Source organism: Ascidia mentula, chromosome 1 (genome assembly GCF_947561715.1).
Source record: "Ascidia mentula chromosome 1, kaAscMent1.1, whole genome shotgun sequence".
NCBI lineage: Eukaryota > Metazoa > Chordata > Ascidiacea > Phlebobranchia > Ascidiidae > Ascidia > Ascidia mentula.
This window is the reverse complement of record NC_138566.1, coordinates 26,560,649-26,579,981: the sequence shown is the minus strand read 5'-3', so window position 1 is coordinate 26,579,981 and position 19,333 is coordinate 26,560,649. Positions and strand designations below refer to the sequence as shown.

General features: G+C 39.8%; 2 protein-coding genes and 1 pseudogene across 2 annotated transcripts; all 3 read left to right on the top strand.

Moving 5' to 3' along the window:
• The first annotated feature begins 6,246 nt into the window (after positions 1-6,246).
• Positions 6,247-8,808, top strand: LOC145912749 (uncharacterized). The gene is made up of 6 exons (XM_083000335.1): positions 6,247-6,326; positions 6,870-7,026; positions 7,171-7,295; positions 7,653-7,737; positions 7,905-7,965; positions 8,340-8,808. Coding segments are annotated over exons 1-6 (717 nt in total). The 5' UTR covers positions 6,247-6,324; the 3' UTR covers positions 8,627-8,808.
• A 1,579-nt stretch (positions 8,809-10,387) lies between these two features.
• Positions 10,388-13,037, top strand: LOC145890923 (uncharacterized; annotated as a pseudogene).
• A 1,018-nt stretch (positions 13,038-14,055) lies between these two features.
• LOC145890907 (amine sulfotransferase-like) lies at positions 14,056-17,694 on the top strand. The gene is made up of 9 exons (XM_082981895.1): positions 14,056-14,095; positions 15,367-15,428; positions 15,666-15,966; positions 16,137-16,250; positions 16,482-16,579; positions 16,704-16,824; positions 16,993-17,108; positions 17,344-17,506; positions 17,576-17,694. Exons 1-9 carry the CDS (start codon positions 14,056-14,058, stop codon positions 17,692-17,694), a joined length of 1,134 nt encoding a protein of 377 aa, XP_082838021.1.
• Positions 17,695-19,333: the final 1,639 nt, after the last annotated feature.

Below are 19,333 nucleotides of genomic sequence, written 5' to 3'. Positions count from 1 at the left end.
TTTGAATGGTTACCTTGGTTTATTGTGTTTTAAAAGAACCCGGGTCCGGCACCACACCAGATTCAAACCAAGATATGACCAGCACAGCTCCAGACGAGGAAACAACATCTTGTAACTCACCAGACACCACCCCATTACCAACCGACACCACCACAATACCATCAGACACCACCCAAGACCAAACCACAAAAGCATCTGGTAACACAACTGATTCCGGCGATTCCTGCAATAAAAACAGTTTCTCTTTCTGGGATAGTGTGGAAGCCGATATCGTGAGCTTACTTCTCCACGATATGATCTTGGTGTTTGTTATCGTGTGCGCGATTCTCGTTATGAAGTTCGTTTTTAAAAAGCGGTTGGCATTTTTCGTGGATGACGGGGACATAAGTTTCCGACCCCAGGAATCAGCACAAGCTGCGTCCAATCACGAGTCAGCTAATCGTACGGAAGCTATGAAGACGTTCAATATCGCTCCAGCCCCAGATATGAACTTCCACAACATTGAGAACGTTTATTCAGACTAGTAAATAAGAACGTTGCATATGATTACCAAAAACACGTCGTTTGCAAACCAAAGAAAACCGATACATCATCAAACGACTGAGATGTCTTGTTTCCAAGATTTTTCAAACACTGAATCGAACGGTAGTAAATTTAGACTATAACCTTATTTAATCCATTTGGTTGAAACATGTTGTGTCGCGTGATTCCATTCAACACACTTTTCACTGCAGGTCGTGGAGTCTTTCCCGTCGGATTTAAAAATGGTTTTACTTTCTGTTATGACGAATGCTGAAATGTGTTGCAACTTCAACTTGATTCACGCGTTTCCTAAAGTTGTTGGGTTGCGTTTCCTTCTGTTGTTTGCAGTACAGCTTTACTTCGGTTTATTTTTCGTCGTGAGTGAAAGTGGCGTTGTTCACCGGAAGTTGTCGCCCTGTAGGACACACTTTAAAGTGCTGATCGACCTTGAAATAAACCTTACTTATGTATGGGAGCTGCTACGAGTGTAGAGGCAAATTTATAAAATTTTGAAAATTACTAATAAGAATGTACATTACAAAACAGGATGTGTACAAATGACTTTAGGAAAATGAATTTGATTTAGGTGCGAAATACTTGACAGTGAATAACCTTGAAAAAGAAAGCCAACGCTAGAATGCTCGACATGCTGAGTAAACGTTTCAAACACGATCTGTGTACATCATGCTTCTAGATTAACGTTTGCTCAGCATTGTAGCAGTGGTTGTAGCATCGTATTCGTGCTCTAATGAGTAACACCATTTTCTTGTAAGAAATGCAAGAACGGAGAAACTATCGTAAAAAATTGTCACAAATGTCTGGAAGTGAGGGTGGATGGCTAACGAAACTCTTTGATCTAATTACCGATTGTGATGTAACAAACAAGCTTCTGTGGGGTCAATAAACTTCTGCAATAATTAACGAATTGTTGCAAGCGGTTGTGCATTGCGCCAGCTAATTAACCAACCAGATGCACTCAGACACTGAGCTGTGATGATATATGAGGGTTTAAAATACAACACAGTTTTATTACAGGCATAGTTTATGATATTGGGGGCAAAATTTGTTGATGAGATTGGGTGATATTGGCAAGGGACATATAATGAAATCATATTGTGAAGGTTTATTATTCCATAACTGAAGAAGACGTGTTGCTTTTGCAGCAGGCATATAGCAGTTTCAAAGAATCTGACCTCCTGGCACAGCTAAACGTAAAATGAACATAAAAGCCTCGTTATTTAGCAAATGTCGGCAAAAATCAATGTTTGATTGTTGTACCTTAAATCAGATTCTTTGAAATTACCGAGGAAGATATTTACGTCATGACTTGAATCATTGAAACGTAAAAGGTTTTGTATTCGTTTAACCAGCATATGATCTCTGTATTGTATACGTATTTTTTGTAAAATCGTCTTCAGAAGTTGATAGCCACTGATACATTCAGTTGAAAACACACATGATAAGTTAGCCAACGTTTTTGTTTGAGGAAAGTTCATTATTTATTGCAAAATTGTTGGCACCAGTTGTTGTAAAACAAACGTACGCTTATTCATCGCACAGATTTTTTACACCACTGTTTTGAACGGAAATGAAATCTTTTGCAGGACAGACATGCCCTTATAGCTATTTTAACGTTTTCTATTATGCAAATCAATAAGTTTTGTTACAGCTTCCGTCGGTTTGTGATGATTTAATACATTCCTTGTGCCCAGTAGCACAAAAACTAGTTGTTTACCTGAAGCTAGCATTCTAAAAATAACGATCGCATAACCATTTTAATTAATTAATACCCACTGTATACACATGGCTAGACACAGGTCTTAGTGTGATTAGTTGAGCTGTACACAACCTACATACCTGCCATGAACAAACACATCAGCACGCTTACTGTTCTGATAACGAGTTGCTTTTTTCTCCATCTTGCTGCTTCTCAACGTTGCAACAGATTGGACCAATGCAGGTAAGGAAATAAAACTGCTATGAGGTGACTTCAACTGGATTGATTTTACCGAGGTTCGGCAACTTTTTAAACGCCGTGTGCTACAACTTATGTTAAAATTTTAATGACTTCGCGTGCGAATCAACATGCTCACACCAAAATACGTTAAAATAAGTCGGCCCGCTATGTGAATTTTAATGTTAAACTTACACTATTCTCGGACACTTTTCACCATTCATTCTGCTGACGCATCACAGTCCTGAAAGCATGGGAAATGATTGGAGAATGAATTCGTAAATCACTTTGGGTTGGCAAGCTTGCCAAGGGGTGCTGACCCTTGGTTTACCCATTATCTTTTTTTTAAATGTTAGGACACCCTTTGTATTATGCGTAAAGTGAAATGTTCCATATTATCTGCAATAAACTTGCCTACCAAACAATTAAATCGCGATAATCTTTTTTCAAATCGTTCGAATTATAAAATTCAGATGTGAAACACTTGACGGTTCAGGAATCATCGACCTCAACAGTCTTGCTGTTCCCGCTGACGAAGCACCTAGATGGACACTAGAGGGCGGTGACGGGTGGTTGTATTCGTACAATCCTTGCATTGGATTCGATTCAATACAGTTTACAAATTTAGCGGTAAGATCTGCATGGTAGTTTGTCTGAGAAAACTTAAGTCAATGAAAATCTTATTTGGAAATGATTACTGTTGCACTCTGTGATGTCACAGTCACAAGATTTACTTCGGTTTAAACGACTGACAGCTGTGCTGGTTTGAAACAAATTGTCCATTAAACAGAAAACGATCAGGCGTAATTAATGTACCTTCTAAAAATGAAAGTTTTGTAAGAACATTTCATTCTAAAGAGAACATAGGTTATAAATAAATACAAAACCATAGAAATCACCGGGGTTTAAACCCCTCTTACGGACTGTTCCATGTTGAAATGTGCAGGTTTTGCAACAAAGCAACAGCAGCTCCGAAGAGTACGAACTTGGATCTCAATACTATGAGGATTTCTCCTATTCCATCACTGCGGGTCTTGCTATTACTTACTACTCATATGATAACGCCAGGTAATGTGTGTATTAAGATTAATCCTTGGCTACACGAAACATCGTAACATCTAAAGAAATGGCCCAAATGTTTCACAAAAAGAAAGCAATGCTTTGTATGATCCAACTCAGTTGTAACAAAGTTTTTACCATTTCCAGGTCAACGGACGTGTTTTTGATCTGCACTCCTGGCCTAACCGAACACAACATTCAGTTTATCGGTGAAACCTACATCACCCAATACGTGAGTTGTTTGTGTAAAAACTTATAAACGTATAAACTGTAGTAAGATGACGGTGATTGTATCACCACAAAGTGGAAATCTTTGCTTGGCCGTTTAGTCTGCAAGATCGTCTATAATAGTCACACCAGCTGCACTGATGAGACCTTCTAGGTCGAATCAGGTAAGAATCTTAACATTACAGATTGTTTCAGGATTTCATCCTTGAAAGTCCATGCGCATGTCCAGGAATGTGTGACGCCAACGGGATTATTGGTGAGTGATTTCTATGTTATAACGTTTTCGGGTGCGGCGTATGGTTGTCGGTAGTTTGGGTTGCAACATAACAGGTAAACAAATCTGAACCAGAGGGATCAAAATTAATTCACAACATGAAAGTAATCGGAACATAAATATAAATTATTCATATTGAAATCGGGGTGTTGTGTTTTTTGTAAGATCCCGTGACCGCCACTACAACAGATTCAAACCAGGATATAACCAGCACAGCACCACCAGAAGCAACAACTACATCAGCTGGTAACTTACCGGACACCACCACAACACCATCTGTTACAACCATCCCAGGTCAAACCACCACTCCTGGTGACACAACTGGTTCTTGTGATTGCTGCGCTAACAGCCTATCTTACTGGGATGACGTAGGCGCCGGTATCGTGAGCTTGCTCTTCCACGATCTGATCTTGGTGTTTGTAATCGTGTGCGCGATTCTCGTTGTAAAGTTCGTGTTTAAAAAGAATTTGGCTTGTTTTGTGGACGACGATGTGAGTTTACGTTACAAACAATCAACGGCGTAAAGACAACTCGCTCGCTTGTGACGCTGAATGGAAAATTTACTTGATCACTAAATGAACGAAAACATCCATGTTGTTGTTTTGTCTTAATTCGAGAATCAAGCTTTGTAATTCCGCACCTGGGCTGCGTTTTTAATAGGAGCGAAATGTATAGAAAAGCTGTTTTGCACTTAACAGCTGTGACCCATTTATTGCCAGCCATCAAAAAGTGTTATATTTCTGTAACTTTTTGTGTGATTTCTAGTCAATGTACAGTACAAAGTGTGTGTTTCAATGAAATCTTCTTATGTACGTATAGTGCCTTTTACAATACGTGATAATAATTGTTTATCTTGAAGTTTTACTTATCTCTTAGTTAATGACATATTATTATAACTTAACTGTAAATAAGTTTGCATAGGTCAGTTGTGCAATATCTCCACAATAAAATACCCTTCATGATGTAACAATGGAGGCAAAATATATCGAATGTTTTCATTGTTTGTTTTCCTTTGTTGATTTTGCGAGTAACAACGTGTGCTATACGACAGGACAAACAGAGCGTGCTGGGCTGAAAGATTGATGTTTAACCTTATTTCATGCAACCGAGGTCGCATGCAACATGACTGGTGCAATTAATCAAGCCTTTGTAGCTTCCTTGTCACGCAAAGCACTGATGCCCAAAATAAGTCGATTTCACTTAAGAAAGCATTAGTATAGCGAACACTTTTTTGTGGCAAACGTTCGTGTTGGCGGGACTGATGAGAGTGACTGCATCACCTGTCAATCACCCGATATGGGGTTACCTCGCTTATGAAACACGTTCATTTTCAATCTTTGGGCATCTTGCAATGTTCATCAGGGCCCGTGGAAGCAATCAGCTGTCGTACCCAGCATTAAGCTACAGCATGTTGGATGAAAAAAAACACAAATCTCCACCTCCGCATTTAATTCTGTTTATTATGTAACAATGTTTGCAAACGTCATGGAACGTTTGCATTGTTTGTTTTCTACTGTTGATTTTGTGAGTAACAACGTGTGTTTTATGACGGGACAAACATGGTGTACTGCATTAAGGGCACAAATTGATGTTTAACCGTATTTTATGCAACCGAGGTTTCATGCAACATTTCGGATGCAGTTGATTGCGTACCATTGTAGGTCCAACGTACCAGCAGCAAAGGGAGGGCAAGTGGCAGTTTCTGAACGAAAATGCAAAATACTAAAAATTATGTCGCATTGCAGAATTTGTTTTAGTTTTTTATTATATTTTATTATATTTTGAATCTAACAAATATCTTGTTTGTAAAACATGATGAAAATTAATTGCTAAAACTCAAAAAAACATCGCTGGAATGCAACTGCAAATATGATTGATGAATTTAATCTGGTGCAGTTTATCTTTTTATAAAGTTGTGAGAAATCAATTCTTTGGTTTCAACAGGAAGTGAATTATAGTTGAAAATTATATTTTCATTTAGATTCGGTTGTTTCATCATTTTAATCAAATCAATCTTGAGCAGTTTTAACTAGGAAAGGTACAGAGGATGTGAGCTGATTTTTATCAAATGTTTTATCAATTTCCTTCAATGACAAACATTGCATTCATAATTTTCTTGTTTATATTTTCTTCAGCCATCCGACAAACCAGGGTAGACATATTCCACTTAGTTTGTACACAAGCTTTAATTATGGTAATTTATCCGGGTCTGTGTCGTGTGTTGCTGCTGGTATGCCTTTTTCTCCCTACTTCTCTTTCACAGACGTGTGTGAAGAACGCACCATGTATGTGAGTATCACAAGTTCACGATTAAATTTTATGGAAATATTCTAATGCGAAATTAAGGCCGGAAAAGTTTGTCTCGAATGTTTGTTATTATCAACAACCATACATCCGACGAGAAATGAGACCCTTAGTCAAAAAATCACGTCAAAAATCTGCTTGAATGGGACTCAATATGTTTTATAATAAAATCGACAGATTTTAACCTCGGAAACATAACTTTATAAGTGTGATCAGAAACCACAAGGTATTATACCTTATCAAAAAGTCAGGAGAGTTTCGAAGCAAAAGAGCAACAAAAACCATTGAGAGCAGCCGACAGTTGAGCAAACAGTTTTGACTTTCAGCTGATGACTGTAGCACTGGACTAGCTTTTAAACAACCAGTCACGGAAATTCCCATTTTGTTGCACTTTTCAGTCAACTTACACCCGTTTGGTACCAACTAACAATCAACTGCATAATACACTCACCAGTTGCACTGGTGAGACCCTACAGGTCCACCGTATGTAGCTCTACCAAGACTCATTTCGAACCTCACGTATTTTAGGTGTTCGATGTCCGACAACAGCGGAACCATTGACCTGCGGAGTATTGGTTCGACCAACGGCGCCCCCAGGTGGTCGATTGACGACCCGGGAACACCGTGGACTTTCTCATACAATCCATGCGTTGCTTTCACTTCTGCGCAGTTCACTGACCTTGCTGTAAGTGCTGGTTTGAAACTACAGGAATGTTAGACGCCACATGGGACGCTAACTGTGTGTGGTTAATAGAATCGCACAGGGCTTACTTTACTGAAAAAACAGAACGAGCAACGAGACATGAAACCTGTGTACATTTACATGCAGGTTCACCAGCAAAGCGACACAAACCCTGCAGAGGAATACGACCTCGGTGTTCAAGCAAGCGAAACGTTTGTAACTGATTTTCAAGGGGCCGTTTCCATCACATACTTTTCAAACGACGCGTTAAGGTATTTTGTGTGTCATAGTTTGGTCAGTGTTTGTCGGTCTGATTTGCAAAACTAAATTATTACTTTGGTTTTCAAAGCAACGTACAGATCCACTTTACTTTAATATGACAAAATTGCATCTCGATAAACTTACTACATTACTTTTGCGCTTGTTCAAATTTGGATTCGATACCATTTGTACTGCGGTTGCTGTAAAGCTAAATATCCTTTCCAATTATATTGTAAGGTTATAGGCTTTTGTACTCATCTTTCAAACATACTGGGATTCAAACCCACACCATCCTGTACATGAATCACATATATGTCCCTCGGCTGAAACAATCTCGCGGGTTTTAAATCAACATTTATTGTTTTTAGATTTTCTCGTGTGCTCCTGGTTTGCGAACCCGCTGTAACCGACCATAATCTGGAGTTCATCGGTGAACTCATAACGACCGAATACGTAAGATCAATAAGCGACCTCCATATGTATATTATTGGTTTAACTTCTGTTTTCCCACCAACATTTCCTTTGAATATAAACTTCTCAAATACATCAACGTCTGGGAAACCCGATTTATACGCATTCGATGCACAGCGGTTTCATAAATCGTCATTTTTCATTTACAGGATTTCATCTTGACAAGTCCTTGCGCGTGTCCAGGGACTTGTGACGTCAATGGAGTTATCCGTAAGTTTAATTAATCACAACATCGAATCAAAGTGTATTAATTTCAACCTTTTGCACGGAATAACTTGCCTTATTGGTCTTGACACAAATACAGTTCATCTGCTGCATTGCACACATTCCCAACGCAACAAAAGAAATGGATTCGAAACAAATCAAAACCCAAAGGGTTTTGTGTGCATACACTGCTGCCATGCGCACAACTTGTCAGGCGACCTATACGTGAGCTATAGGCAAAGGTCATTCCAATAGGCCGATCCTGTCTTGCCATGCAGCATGAAACCTTGCAGTTGCTTATTAGTTTGCCCCACACAAGAAACACGTTCCGACAAAATTCCAATGGGCAATATTAGTTAACAACACAAATGCTTTTACAGCTCCAGACACAACCACAACCCCTACAACAACAACAACATCAACAACAACTACAACAACAATCGCTGCTGGAACCCAACCCGATTGTAACAACAACAATGATGGCCCACCGTCGTTTTACTGGGAACAAGTTGGAGCGGATCTCGTCAGTTTGATTTTCCACGATCTCATATTGGTGGTGATAATTGCGATCGCACTTCTGGTCATGAAGTTTGTTTTTAGCTACCAGTTATCTTGTTGTAGCCCGATACCGAAGAACGACGTATGCAAAATACATTCCGATGTGTGAATTAAAACGTAATCGGCTTTTATTACTTCAACGACAATCCTAATGTGTGATTTCACTAACTTTTCATAAGCCATGTAGGATATTATCAGGTTATCAGCTGACGAACAATTTATTGTTTACACGAAAAAATTATGTCGCGGTTTAATGTGTTTTCCAAATTGGCTGAGATTCATGAAATGTATTCTTTAAAACCTCATCGCGTACTCTTGTTGTGCAAACGCAAATTGTTTGGATAATTTAGAGGATCATTTTGTGTTTACCGGTGTTCAATTATTTCACAAAAAAATTGTTGTTTGATTTGAAACGCCGAAGTAATTTATGTGAAACAAAGATGGTGTCATTTGTATTTGACCTTGCGTTGCAGTTTCTGGCATTCAAAACCTCGAGTTTGAGGCGAAAGAATTAAATCAAGTTTCCCGATTGCGATTTAAACTTTTGACCTCTGACGTGACTGACCTTTTCAACCGACCACACCCATGGCGAAAAGAGGGCGTGGTCAGCACGGGAAAACCAGTGGAATTTTTAAGTGTTTGCCCAGATGTTCTGATTGCCTGCTGGACGCGAGCGGAGATCTCTATGGCGCGACCTCTCTCAACCGTTGTGTACATAAGCGAGGTTGACTTGGCGTGCGTTCAAACTTGCTCGCTTGCTCAAAACGTTACAAGTGGTCAAGGGTGGGGGTCCGAGGGGCCCAGTGGACACCGGCAAGATTAAAGTGGTCTTTAGGCGCCCAGAAGTGGCGTCAACGCACATGTCGCTCATACCCAACTTATGGAATCAGCAGGCTTAGAGTAAATTTGTTGAGATGCGCTCGGGAATCGTGCAAGTTTCGCAAAATTCAAGTGCTGCAATTGGACGCATGGCGTGGCGCCCGTTTGCGGTTTGGTCGATCGGTTAAAGGGTTTTGTTGTAATAACTTTCTACCGTGGCATAGTGCTTCCTGACAACACTAGGAATTTTACACTGAAAAAAAAATAACTTTAAAAACGCCACCAGTCAAACATTGCATATAATGCAAAAAATACGACCGTTTTCATTTCTGTACAATCGTAAGGAAAATTTAGCATGTGACAATAGTAACAAGTATTACCAGATAAACAAGGAGCCTAATTTGAAGTTTTTTTACGTTTTATCAGCAGTGACGTAATTTTTCGCACGCAAGGTTAGTTAAATATTGTTTGTGGGGAATGTTGGGTTAGTTTCATTTTATCCAAGGACGTAGTTTTATCGGTGATAAACCTGTTTGTGAGTGCTTTAACAAGAAATTGAAAATACAAATTTGTGACATTGCAAATTAACATTTGTTAAATTCACAACACAATGCTATGTCCAACCATAACAAATGAAATGTGATGAGGTCCACTCCCAGCATGAATAAACAAGTAATGTTAAGCTGCAATCCTCTTTGCAGCAGTTGTAAAAGTTGGTACTTCACTGCTAGCTTGTTGTCAACAACCAAAATCACCTACCCTACTGTCATGTTTTTGTTCACAAATCTCTATATTTGCACAGTTGGGCAAAGTGAGCAGGTGCCAGCAAGAAAGGCCACACTCCAAAACAATAATCCGCACGTAGTGATGTCACAGTAGCAATTCTTACCGAACAAGCGACACAGGTCAACGGGACTTGAACGCTCTTGAGCAGTGGCGAACGTGATGTTGGATCCGGGTCCGCAGGGTATAAATATGGCTTGCAAACGGGAGGCAGGCATTGTTTTAGAAACGTTCCTGCAAGTCTTTAAGTCGCTAAACCGAATTGAAGATGCGTTCCCTCGTCTTGATTGCCTTCTGCATTGGAGTGGCCTCGGCCGCAAGCATTGCCATCCCTGGTAAGTAAACGCCAACGGTTAATTATGTTTCTGTCTGATTTTGATTGTGTATTTTTTGTGGTTTATGCCACATAACGATTTGATGAGTAAAAAAATACAAATTTGTTTTTTTAAATACAACTTTGGCAAAAAGTAAAATGCCCAAGTTGTTGTATTTGTTCACTCGTCCACTGCGATTATTGATTTTTCGAGCATTTTGGATTCTGTAACTTTTCTTGCGTACTTTAATACCACCTACAGATCGAAAACACTCACTGTCTCCAAGCTTTCATATAAAACCTACCTTGTTTTTTTACGCAGAAGTATTACCATGTTTACGCATAGCAAGGGAAGATCGCCCCAATGCGCAGGCGCTTTATATTTGGCGATTCCAGCTCTCATAATTTGATTTGTTTTTCACGTTTAGAAATCAGATCATCGGCTTCGGCCTCAGCCTCAGCAAGCGTCTCCACTGGAGGCTCCACCAAATCTTTCTTCGACTCCGTCACTGACTTCGACTCCAGCACCGGATCCTCTGCATCTGCATCTGCATCCGCATCTGCCAGCATCGGCGGAAGCATCGACTTGACCCAAACCAACGTCCCCTGCATCGAAATCGACGAACCAAAAGTACCAGAGGAGCCATGCATCACCCCAACTGTGGTAGAACCATGCATCACACCAACTGTGGTTGAACAACCATGCCAGGTATGACTCGCCATGTAGTCAAGTTAATTGAAATAAATTAAAACTTTTTCGAATTAATAGATGTTATTATGAAGCTTATAGTCAAAATTGATGACAAAACACATAATTCTGTTAATTTTTATGTCGATTTGGATCGAAAACGTGAGTGTAAGTGTGTGTAATAATACAGTAAACTTTGCTAACTACGCTTCGAATTGGATGCTCATATATTTCAATGTAAACAACACGGATGCTTTCGCAATATAATCATGTGCTGTCGACTTTACAATGACAGGTTGTTAGCGTGAGTGGAAGCACCATCACCACCTGCGACGGCCAAACAGTCGACGTGACCGATGAGAGCATCGGATGGAAAGAAATTAGCAAGGAAGAAGCCCAGAGCACTCCGTGCGCTCCGGGAACTTTCCGTCGTATCATCACCATCAACCCTGAGACTGGCGAAAGAAAAGTGAGGCCGGCATTCGAACTTAAAAAGGTGAGAGTTCGGTAATCGTGTGACTGCGAAAAAATTGTGCCATAACAATTTCTGAATTCAAGGGTTGCGTGAAAGTTAAATGATTAGGATTGGTCGTAAATGCATCTATATAGAAGAACGGGGTATCGGTTTGTGGTTTCAAGGTGGTACCTATGACAAATGGTTAATAATCACTTGTTTGTAATAATAACAGCAATGCACGCAAGAATGGCGACGTTTATGTTTACGAACCTGCTGTTTGGTTTGGTGATTCGATTTTGAGAAGTAACAAATTGAACGCGATTGGTTACTTTGTTGGTAATAATTCAAGAAGCGATAACTCAGTGTTGTGTGGGTAGAAAACTGAACAGTGCAAATTCTGTTAACGATGTTGTTAATACCCAAAGCTCCCTAACATACCACAACATTTGTAAGCATGAAATCACTTTTCCTCGTGTATCGTAAGAATTAAAATTAAAAAACTTTTTTTCAGACCCTAGCCCCGTGCGTACCATGCCCCCCGACCGTCATCTACAAACCACAAGTCCGTCGTTGCTACGTCCCACAGACAAAATGCGTGCCAACTTACAGAACCCCCTGCCCACCGACTTACTACAGACGCCCATGTCCACCAACCTACAGACGCCCATGTGTCCCCACCTACAGACGCCCATGCCCAACCATTGTGAGACGCCCAAGCAGAAGATACGCCAGCGCATGCGCATCATCTTACGTCAGACGCAACCCATGTGTTGTGCAAAAAACTGTCGTACCGGGTAAGTTTTACTAAGAAACGTGTTTTTAATTAACACCATAGTAAATTACAGTTCAGTAAACTTCGTACATCACACCACACGTTTTTTTTAAGTATTAGTGTCCCTTTTGCTTGTAAAAAAGTTACCATCCTTCAAAAACAAACAAGTTATTAAATCTTTACCTTAGAAAATTAACTCCAACGCACAATTCCAAACCCAGTCCTGCTAAATAGGATAAAACCCTGTGGTGATTTAAATATTTTATCCCATGCAGCAGAGCCATGTGCCCCGGCCGTGATCAGGATAGAGAAACCAGCAGTGCAAGTCTCAACACAAGCCGTCGCTTGCGCACAAGCAACACCTGGTAAGTCACGTGGTATATGTGACGTAACGCGAAATGTTAACCAAGGATAAAATCAAGTTAAATATCAACTTCCGCCTTTCTTTTCCTAAATGTGGAACTTATTTCAACCCCATCACCCTCACAACCAACCAATATTTTTTGTAAAATTTGAAGAAATCATAGAAGTTGCCCCGTGTGAAACCCCTGAGGTGAAAGTGCCGGAAATTGACTGTGACTTGCCCGACCAAATCACCGACCTCATCAGCAAAGTTGGAGGTGGTGCAAGCGCATCTGCTTTTGCATCCGCCAGCAGCTCAAGCTCCACCAGCTTCTCCACTCAGTAACGACATTTACCAACATTTCTTAGGAAACCTTAGAATAAAATTATGTGAAACACAACAAATATCGCTAGCTGATAATACCCAAAAAATAATGTTGAAACGACATTTTACATAAATTTGACGCATTATGTTGTACGCAGGTAAGCGTGCACGCAATCAGCCAAGTAGAGGAGACTTAGAGGCCTTCCGGTGAGTGTTACGTCACACATACGCATTACTGCGTAACAATACACTGCAACAACTTCATGTTCTTTTTTTAGGTAGTGAAGAAATAAGTGCTGATGACGTAGGATAGAATGATGACGTGTACAACGGCTATAGTGACGTAGACGGCGCCCGCTTTTACGGGATATTACCTTTCCTTGTGTCTGATCTCCCTCCTTTCCCTTTATACCTCTCTTTTTACCCGAATTGTCTTCTCAGTGAATCTTACAATAAAGTTACTTCCTTGGCGTCCTACCGAACCAAACCCATGTTAATAATTGGTGAATATTTGTTGAGGAGAGACCAAGGTCGGGGAGATAATATTTCACAACTGAGGGTTTCTTCCAGGTTTTGTGATACCGAAATATTTTTCGAAGATATATTTGGTTTACCGCGAACTTCAGCCACATCGTAAGAGTTATGTGACGTCACAAAATCTTGACAATTATTGCCACATCATCATCAGGTTTTGCCAAACCTACAATTGTATCGAGTTACATATTAACAGCTTTAGGAGATGGTACAAAAACAAACTTAAATACATCAACAAGAACAGTCAAGTAGCGAAAATTTATGTGTACAAATATGTGTCAAAGTTCGCGAAGTCAACATTTCAGGTGTTTGGATGGTGAATAACCTATAACAGGCCTCACCAACCGATGAAAAACGGATCGCTCTAAACCATAAAGGAAGACAACCTTTAGTTTAGAAACAGGCGAGTCAATTTAACACATTCTGGACTTGTTGCGTTTAAGTTCGTGTTCTTCTATTGACTCCTTATATCCGACACCAATCAGGTAAACAATCTTTTATTAAAATGGCTGAAACTTACGGCAGCAGTCCAAATGAAACCACAAGTAGAATGTAATTATGTGGAATCACCACAGAATGGGTGGATTCACCTTCATGTTCCCACCGATCTTTCTTTTTCAACACAAAATGCAATTCAATATATATACTGGCACTGGTCAAAAGCGCCCGCAAGGGAGGACCAACAAGTTACAACAGTTTAGAGACGAGGTTATTGATTTAGAGTCAGGGCGGCGGTTGTTTAAATTGCAACACTTTTGGGTTGTCCTTATGTACGTGGAAAACAGGTCACGAATATAAACAGTTCCAATATTACATTTTTCACATGAATATTACTCTGTGTTCGCTACAGACTGCATGACAAATGAATTCTATTCTACATCGGTTCCTTTGACCCTTTAGTGCGTTTCCAGCACCGAAAAAGGCCAGAAGTATTTGAAGTTAGGTTTCAAATTGTTTGCCGAGTTGGGAGAAAAAACACCACATGGTATTGTTTACAAATTGCCGAGTCATTGAGGTAGAGAATTCTATTGTAGGAGTCCTGCGTGACGAGGTAGCAACCAGTGCCCAAATCAATAATTGACTTGTTTGTTCAGCATGACGCCGCATCTTTTCCACTATAAGTACGACGCCAGTAGTAAAACTGTTGGGTCTACGGAGTGAGGATATTTGTCTATTTCTATTCACTTCGTGCTCACAAACGGTTGGATTAAATCTTTGATCTTGAGCAATTCGTCTTATGGTGATAAAATGCACAAGCAAGGTTTGGGCGCTTACGAAAAAGAAGGAAACGATAACGTTGTGAAAAGTGAAAAGTGAAGGCGAAAATCTGGTATCTACAAACCGGGGTTGGGTTTGATGCTAAGTGTGGAACAAATATTCCGCTGATATCGTAGGCGACGACCACCGCACCAAGTTGCACCCGGGTGTACAGCGAAAACATAGATTTCTAGACAGTTATTCGTGATTGCAAATACAGTTGTGCAGTGATATTTCATGTAATGGCATAATCGCATCACTGCACAGGTACTTGCTTGGCGATCACAGCTATCGTATTGTAATCAGCAATGCATGCAGCATTGCCTCGGCTGCCAAGCCTGCAAACCTAATGACAGTTGTGTAGTTTTTCGCCGATTAGGAAAAAACATAACAAGGCGCTTGGAAGGAAAAAAAATGATCTGTGCGATGACTAGATGAAATTGTAGGGAGACCAAAACCTTAGTTTTAAAGAAGACAATGGAACTCGCGGGGTTCGATTATGACTCATATTTGACATACTGAACTTGGCAAAACCGTTTTTAGACAAAAATTTCGCCAGTTCGATCCGGGGATGATATACGTTTGCTATATTATGTATGGGCTTTGGCTTTTCCATTCCAGGTAATTAACTCCACACCTTACTGTTTTTTTTTATATATATTTAAAACTGTTGTGGCGACTGCACTGTTCGCTTGCGCATCGAAGCGTGCACTGCCTTTTACTTGTGTCGCGGTGGCCGTTTTATAAACGTGTATTTTGTGTTCCTTGCTTTTTCCATACCGCACAACTTGCTGAACAAAGCATCAACCGCTTACTGTTAAATTTTTTTCCTGACTTGTTCAGTTTTTTATCTTTCAGACGTTGTCTAGAAAATCTGAAGCTGGTCAAGCTGACAAACCTAACATGGATCGTGAAGTATTTCTGACAATGACGAAGTCATTTGTGGACGAAGTTCTACCTCTGTTACCAGAAGACAGCAAACATCTTGTCGACAAATGTTACAACGAACTTCTACCGTTAACAGGACCACCCCAGAAACCAACAGAATGGAAAGGTTTCCTTATGCACCCGGGTTTTCAAGCCGAGACGGCGCAGTGGTCGTACGAAAATTTTACGCCGCGAGATGGCGATGTTCTGGTGGCATCGTACGCTAAAACAGGTATGCATGCAATTCTCCTTTACCACTTGTCAATTAGAGTATATGGCAGTTTTTTAAGCCAGGTTAGAAGCTGGTTTTGCAGTGACACACAAACGTAACAAGGCACGAACTAATATAACGACAACAACGACCTAACGTGCCAGGGGAAAAGCTGAATGTTTATTGAATAGGCACCACTTGGACATCGGAGATTGTACGTAATCTTCTCTACCACCAAGATGCAGAATTAGTGACGAAATCGCGTGGCTTAAACCAACTTTACAACTACCTTGAATACGGGCCAGGTCTGTACCTTACTTCACCAGCAAGCGAAAATTCTTCCGTCAAACAAACAGCGACTGTTACATTTGCATTCCGTAAAACGTTTATACAAAAAACCCACTTATTTGGTTATTCAGTACACAAAGGACTATTATTCAAATCTGTACAAACCGCATCCTTCACCCATTGTCAGGACCTAAACAACGATCTCAATGCATTGATCCTTTCATTCAACTACACACTATACTTTGCAGTGTGTAAATACGAGGTCAGTGAAGCAGTGCAACTTGACAGGAGGTGTTTTGGGACCCATCTACCAAGCTACCTGGTTAACTTGAAGAAGTTTAAGAAGGTTGCACATTTTTATGATAAAATCGGCATGAATATTGGAAAATAGAAATACACTATACACAAATGCACATATTTTATTTACTACAGTTATGACATACCAACTGACTCTAATTTGAATGCTGCAGATTATTTACGTCATCCGCAATCCCAAAGACCAACTCGTTTCATGGCGCAACTTTGTGAAAGCAAACATTTACAACTTCTTCCCAAGTGACGAGAAAGAGTTCTTTGACCTCCATATTGCTGGCAAGTCTGAAAAGTTATTAAAACAACAATAAGAAAAAACAAAATTACTTTTGAAATATTCTGCACAACATCATAAAAAAAGGTTGTGTGATTGTTTTTGTTCCAGAAATTACCCTTTATTGCTAAATGAATGTATTGTATATTTTTGAGAAGTATTTTCTGCTGCAGGAAAACAAGGAGTATTTGGGAAACCTGGGGAAGGATATCTTGAACATATCAAGAGTTGGTACCAACACAAAAATGACCCCAATGTCATGTTTTTGGTTTTTGAGGACTTAAAACAGGTCGAAAGTACAGCTGTTATTAAGTCTGTTTTTAACAATGAGCCGATAATGACCACTAAGTCGCAGACAGTTGTGCACACTGTTTTAAGCTCAAAGACTGTTTTAAAAGTCTGATTTTAGTGAAATATTTATTCCATTCACAAGTTTGAAAAAGAAGTAAACAATCATAACAATCAAATGTGTTGATTTTCGGAAAGCTTACGCTCTTTTTGAAATGAATCCATCCAAAAAACAGGATCCTGTGAAACAAATTAAGCAGCTTGCCCAGTTCATTGGTGTGGAATGCAGTGATGAGACAATTGTGGAGATTGTTCAAAAAACATCGTTTCGGTCAATGAAAAAAGCTGCAAAACAAAAGAATCCAGACGTTGATGCTGTATTTCAAATGTACAGAAAAGGTGACAAATTTGAACAAAACCCAACTGGTTTTCACAAAACCAGAAACCAACGTTTTACTTTAACACCAGGTCAGGTTGGAGATTGGAAAAACCATTTGACAGTTGCCCAATCGGAAGTGATTGATCAAAAAGTTCAAGATGTGCTTGGAAACACCGACATTAAATTCACATATACTTTGCCAAATTAACTAATTTAAAGTTATTCAGAAAAAGATTTTAATCAGTTTTAATCAAAATTTGCGATAAAAAATTCCTCGAATTTCGAAAACTATTCTCTTTTTCTGTGTGCGTCTGTTTTTTACTCAGAACACTTTTCAGCGATTTCAAAAAAACGAAGGAATACATTGTGCAGCATACAGCATTGTTTACGTGTGATGTCGAACGTTATGTAACATGTTTGTTTAGGTGTGGATAGGCGATGGCATTACATGCAAACAACGTAATCTCGAATAACAAGAAAACTGAAACGCCGCTTTTTGAAATTCGAGATCCAGGGCCCGGAGACGGAAATAACTTTAGTTTGGCGGTTTTTAACCTTGAATACTTCGTGGCCACCCTAGAATAATGATTAAGACCCTGTGACCCCTTAGAGTAATAATTATTTAAAAAAAACTCATTCATAAAAAAAACTTAATGGCAGGCAAAAAAACAATAACTTTATGTCACTCCTCTGTGCCCACCACAATTCCTGTGCTCGGTGACCCATGAAGATCTACTGGTACTATTTAAAGAGAAAAAAAATGATTGCAGCTGCATCGGACAAGACACAGCAAGGATCTGAGGAGCCTCCAGGAGGATCTTATGTCCTATAGGATAGCAAAACAGTCCCAGGGGGCAACTAAAGCAAGTTTCCTGTGAAAATTTTTTTGCCATTGCGTAGAAAAGGGTTAGGGCCAACATTAAATTGCAAATTGAATGAGGTTTTTGTGATTCATTTTTTCGCAAAACCATCTTAAATTTTTTGCAGCCCATTTAGCTAAAATAATGTCTGACCGGGGGGCGAAATGACCCCTAGGGGGTGATTTAAGCAACTATCTTGCAACTAATATTAACCATACTGCGTAGCCAAGAGGCGGGCCTAACATAAAATCACAAATTAAGGTATACTTCTGTGATTCAATTTTGAGCTACATCCCCTTGAACATTTTGATGGTTTTTCAACTAAACTTTTCACAGCACCCTGCACCAAACGTCTGACTGACTAAGAGCAAAAAATGCACTAAAACTGCACCAAACACGCTGAAAATCGCCCTGGCTACACCACGTGACTTCCAGCTCATTCAACCCGAAAATTGACCCCAATGCATCACCGGTTGCCTTGTGACGAAACTGAGATTCTCTATGACAGGGGAGTACAAGACGGGCATTCCCCGCGGTTGAAACTTTTTTAAAGAAATACTGATATGCGGTCTTAAGGGCGTAACTGTCCAAGTATAGAATTAATTTCCCAAATAAAATTTATATATTCATGTAACGAGGCGGTCACAAAGAATTGATAACTGAAAAAGTTAACGTATTATGGTATGCGCATATAGGTTGGCACGCATAAACATTATGACACATTTTGCAAGCTGGCACGCAGCGCTCGAAAGCTGCTAAGTTATACACGGTGAGATTCCAAAGAATGCGAGCTACCGACCCGTGTCAAAATCAATGAAGCATTTGTTTGCTCGGCGACGTCGCCTTTTTTCACTACATAGCATCAACTATGCACTCAGTAACTATGTTGGGTATTGGTAGTGAGGATAGGTTTGTTTCGATTAATTTCGTGCTCACAAATGGTTTGGTTGGATTTTATACCTTGAGTAGTGTGACTGAAGGTCATAC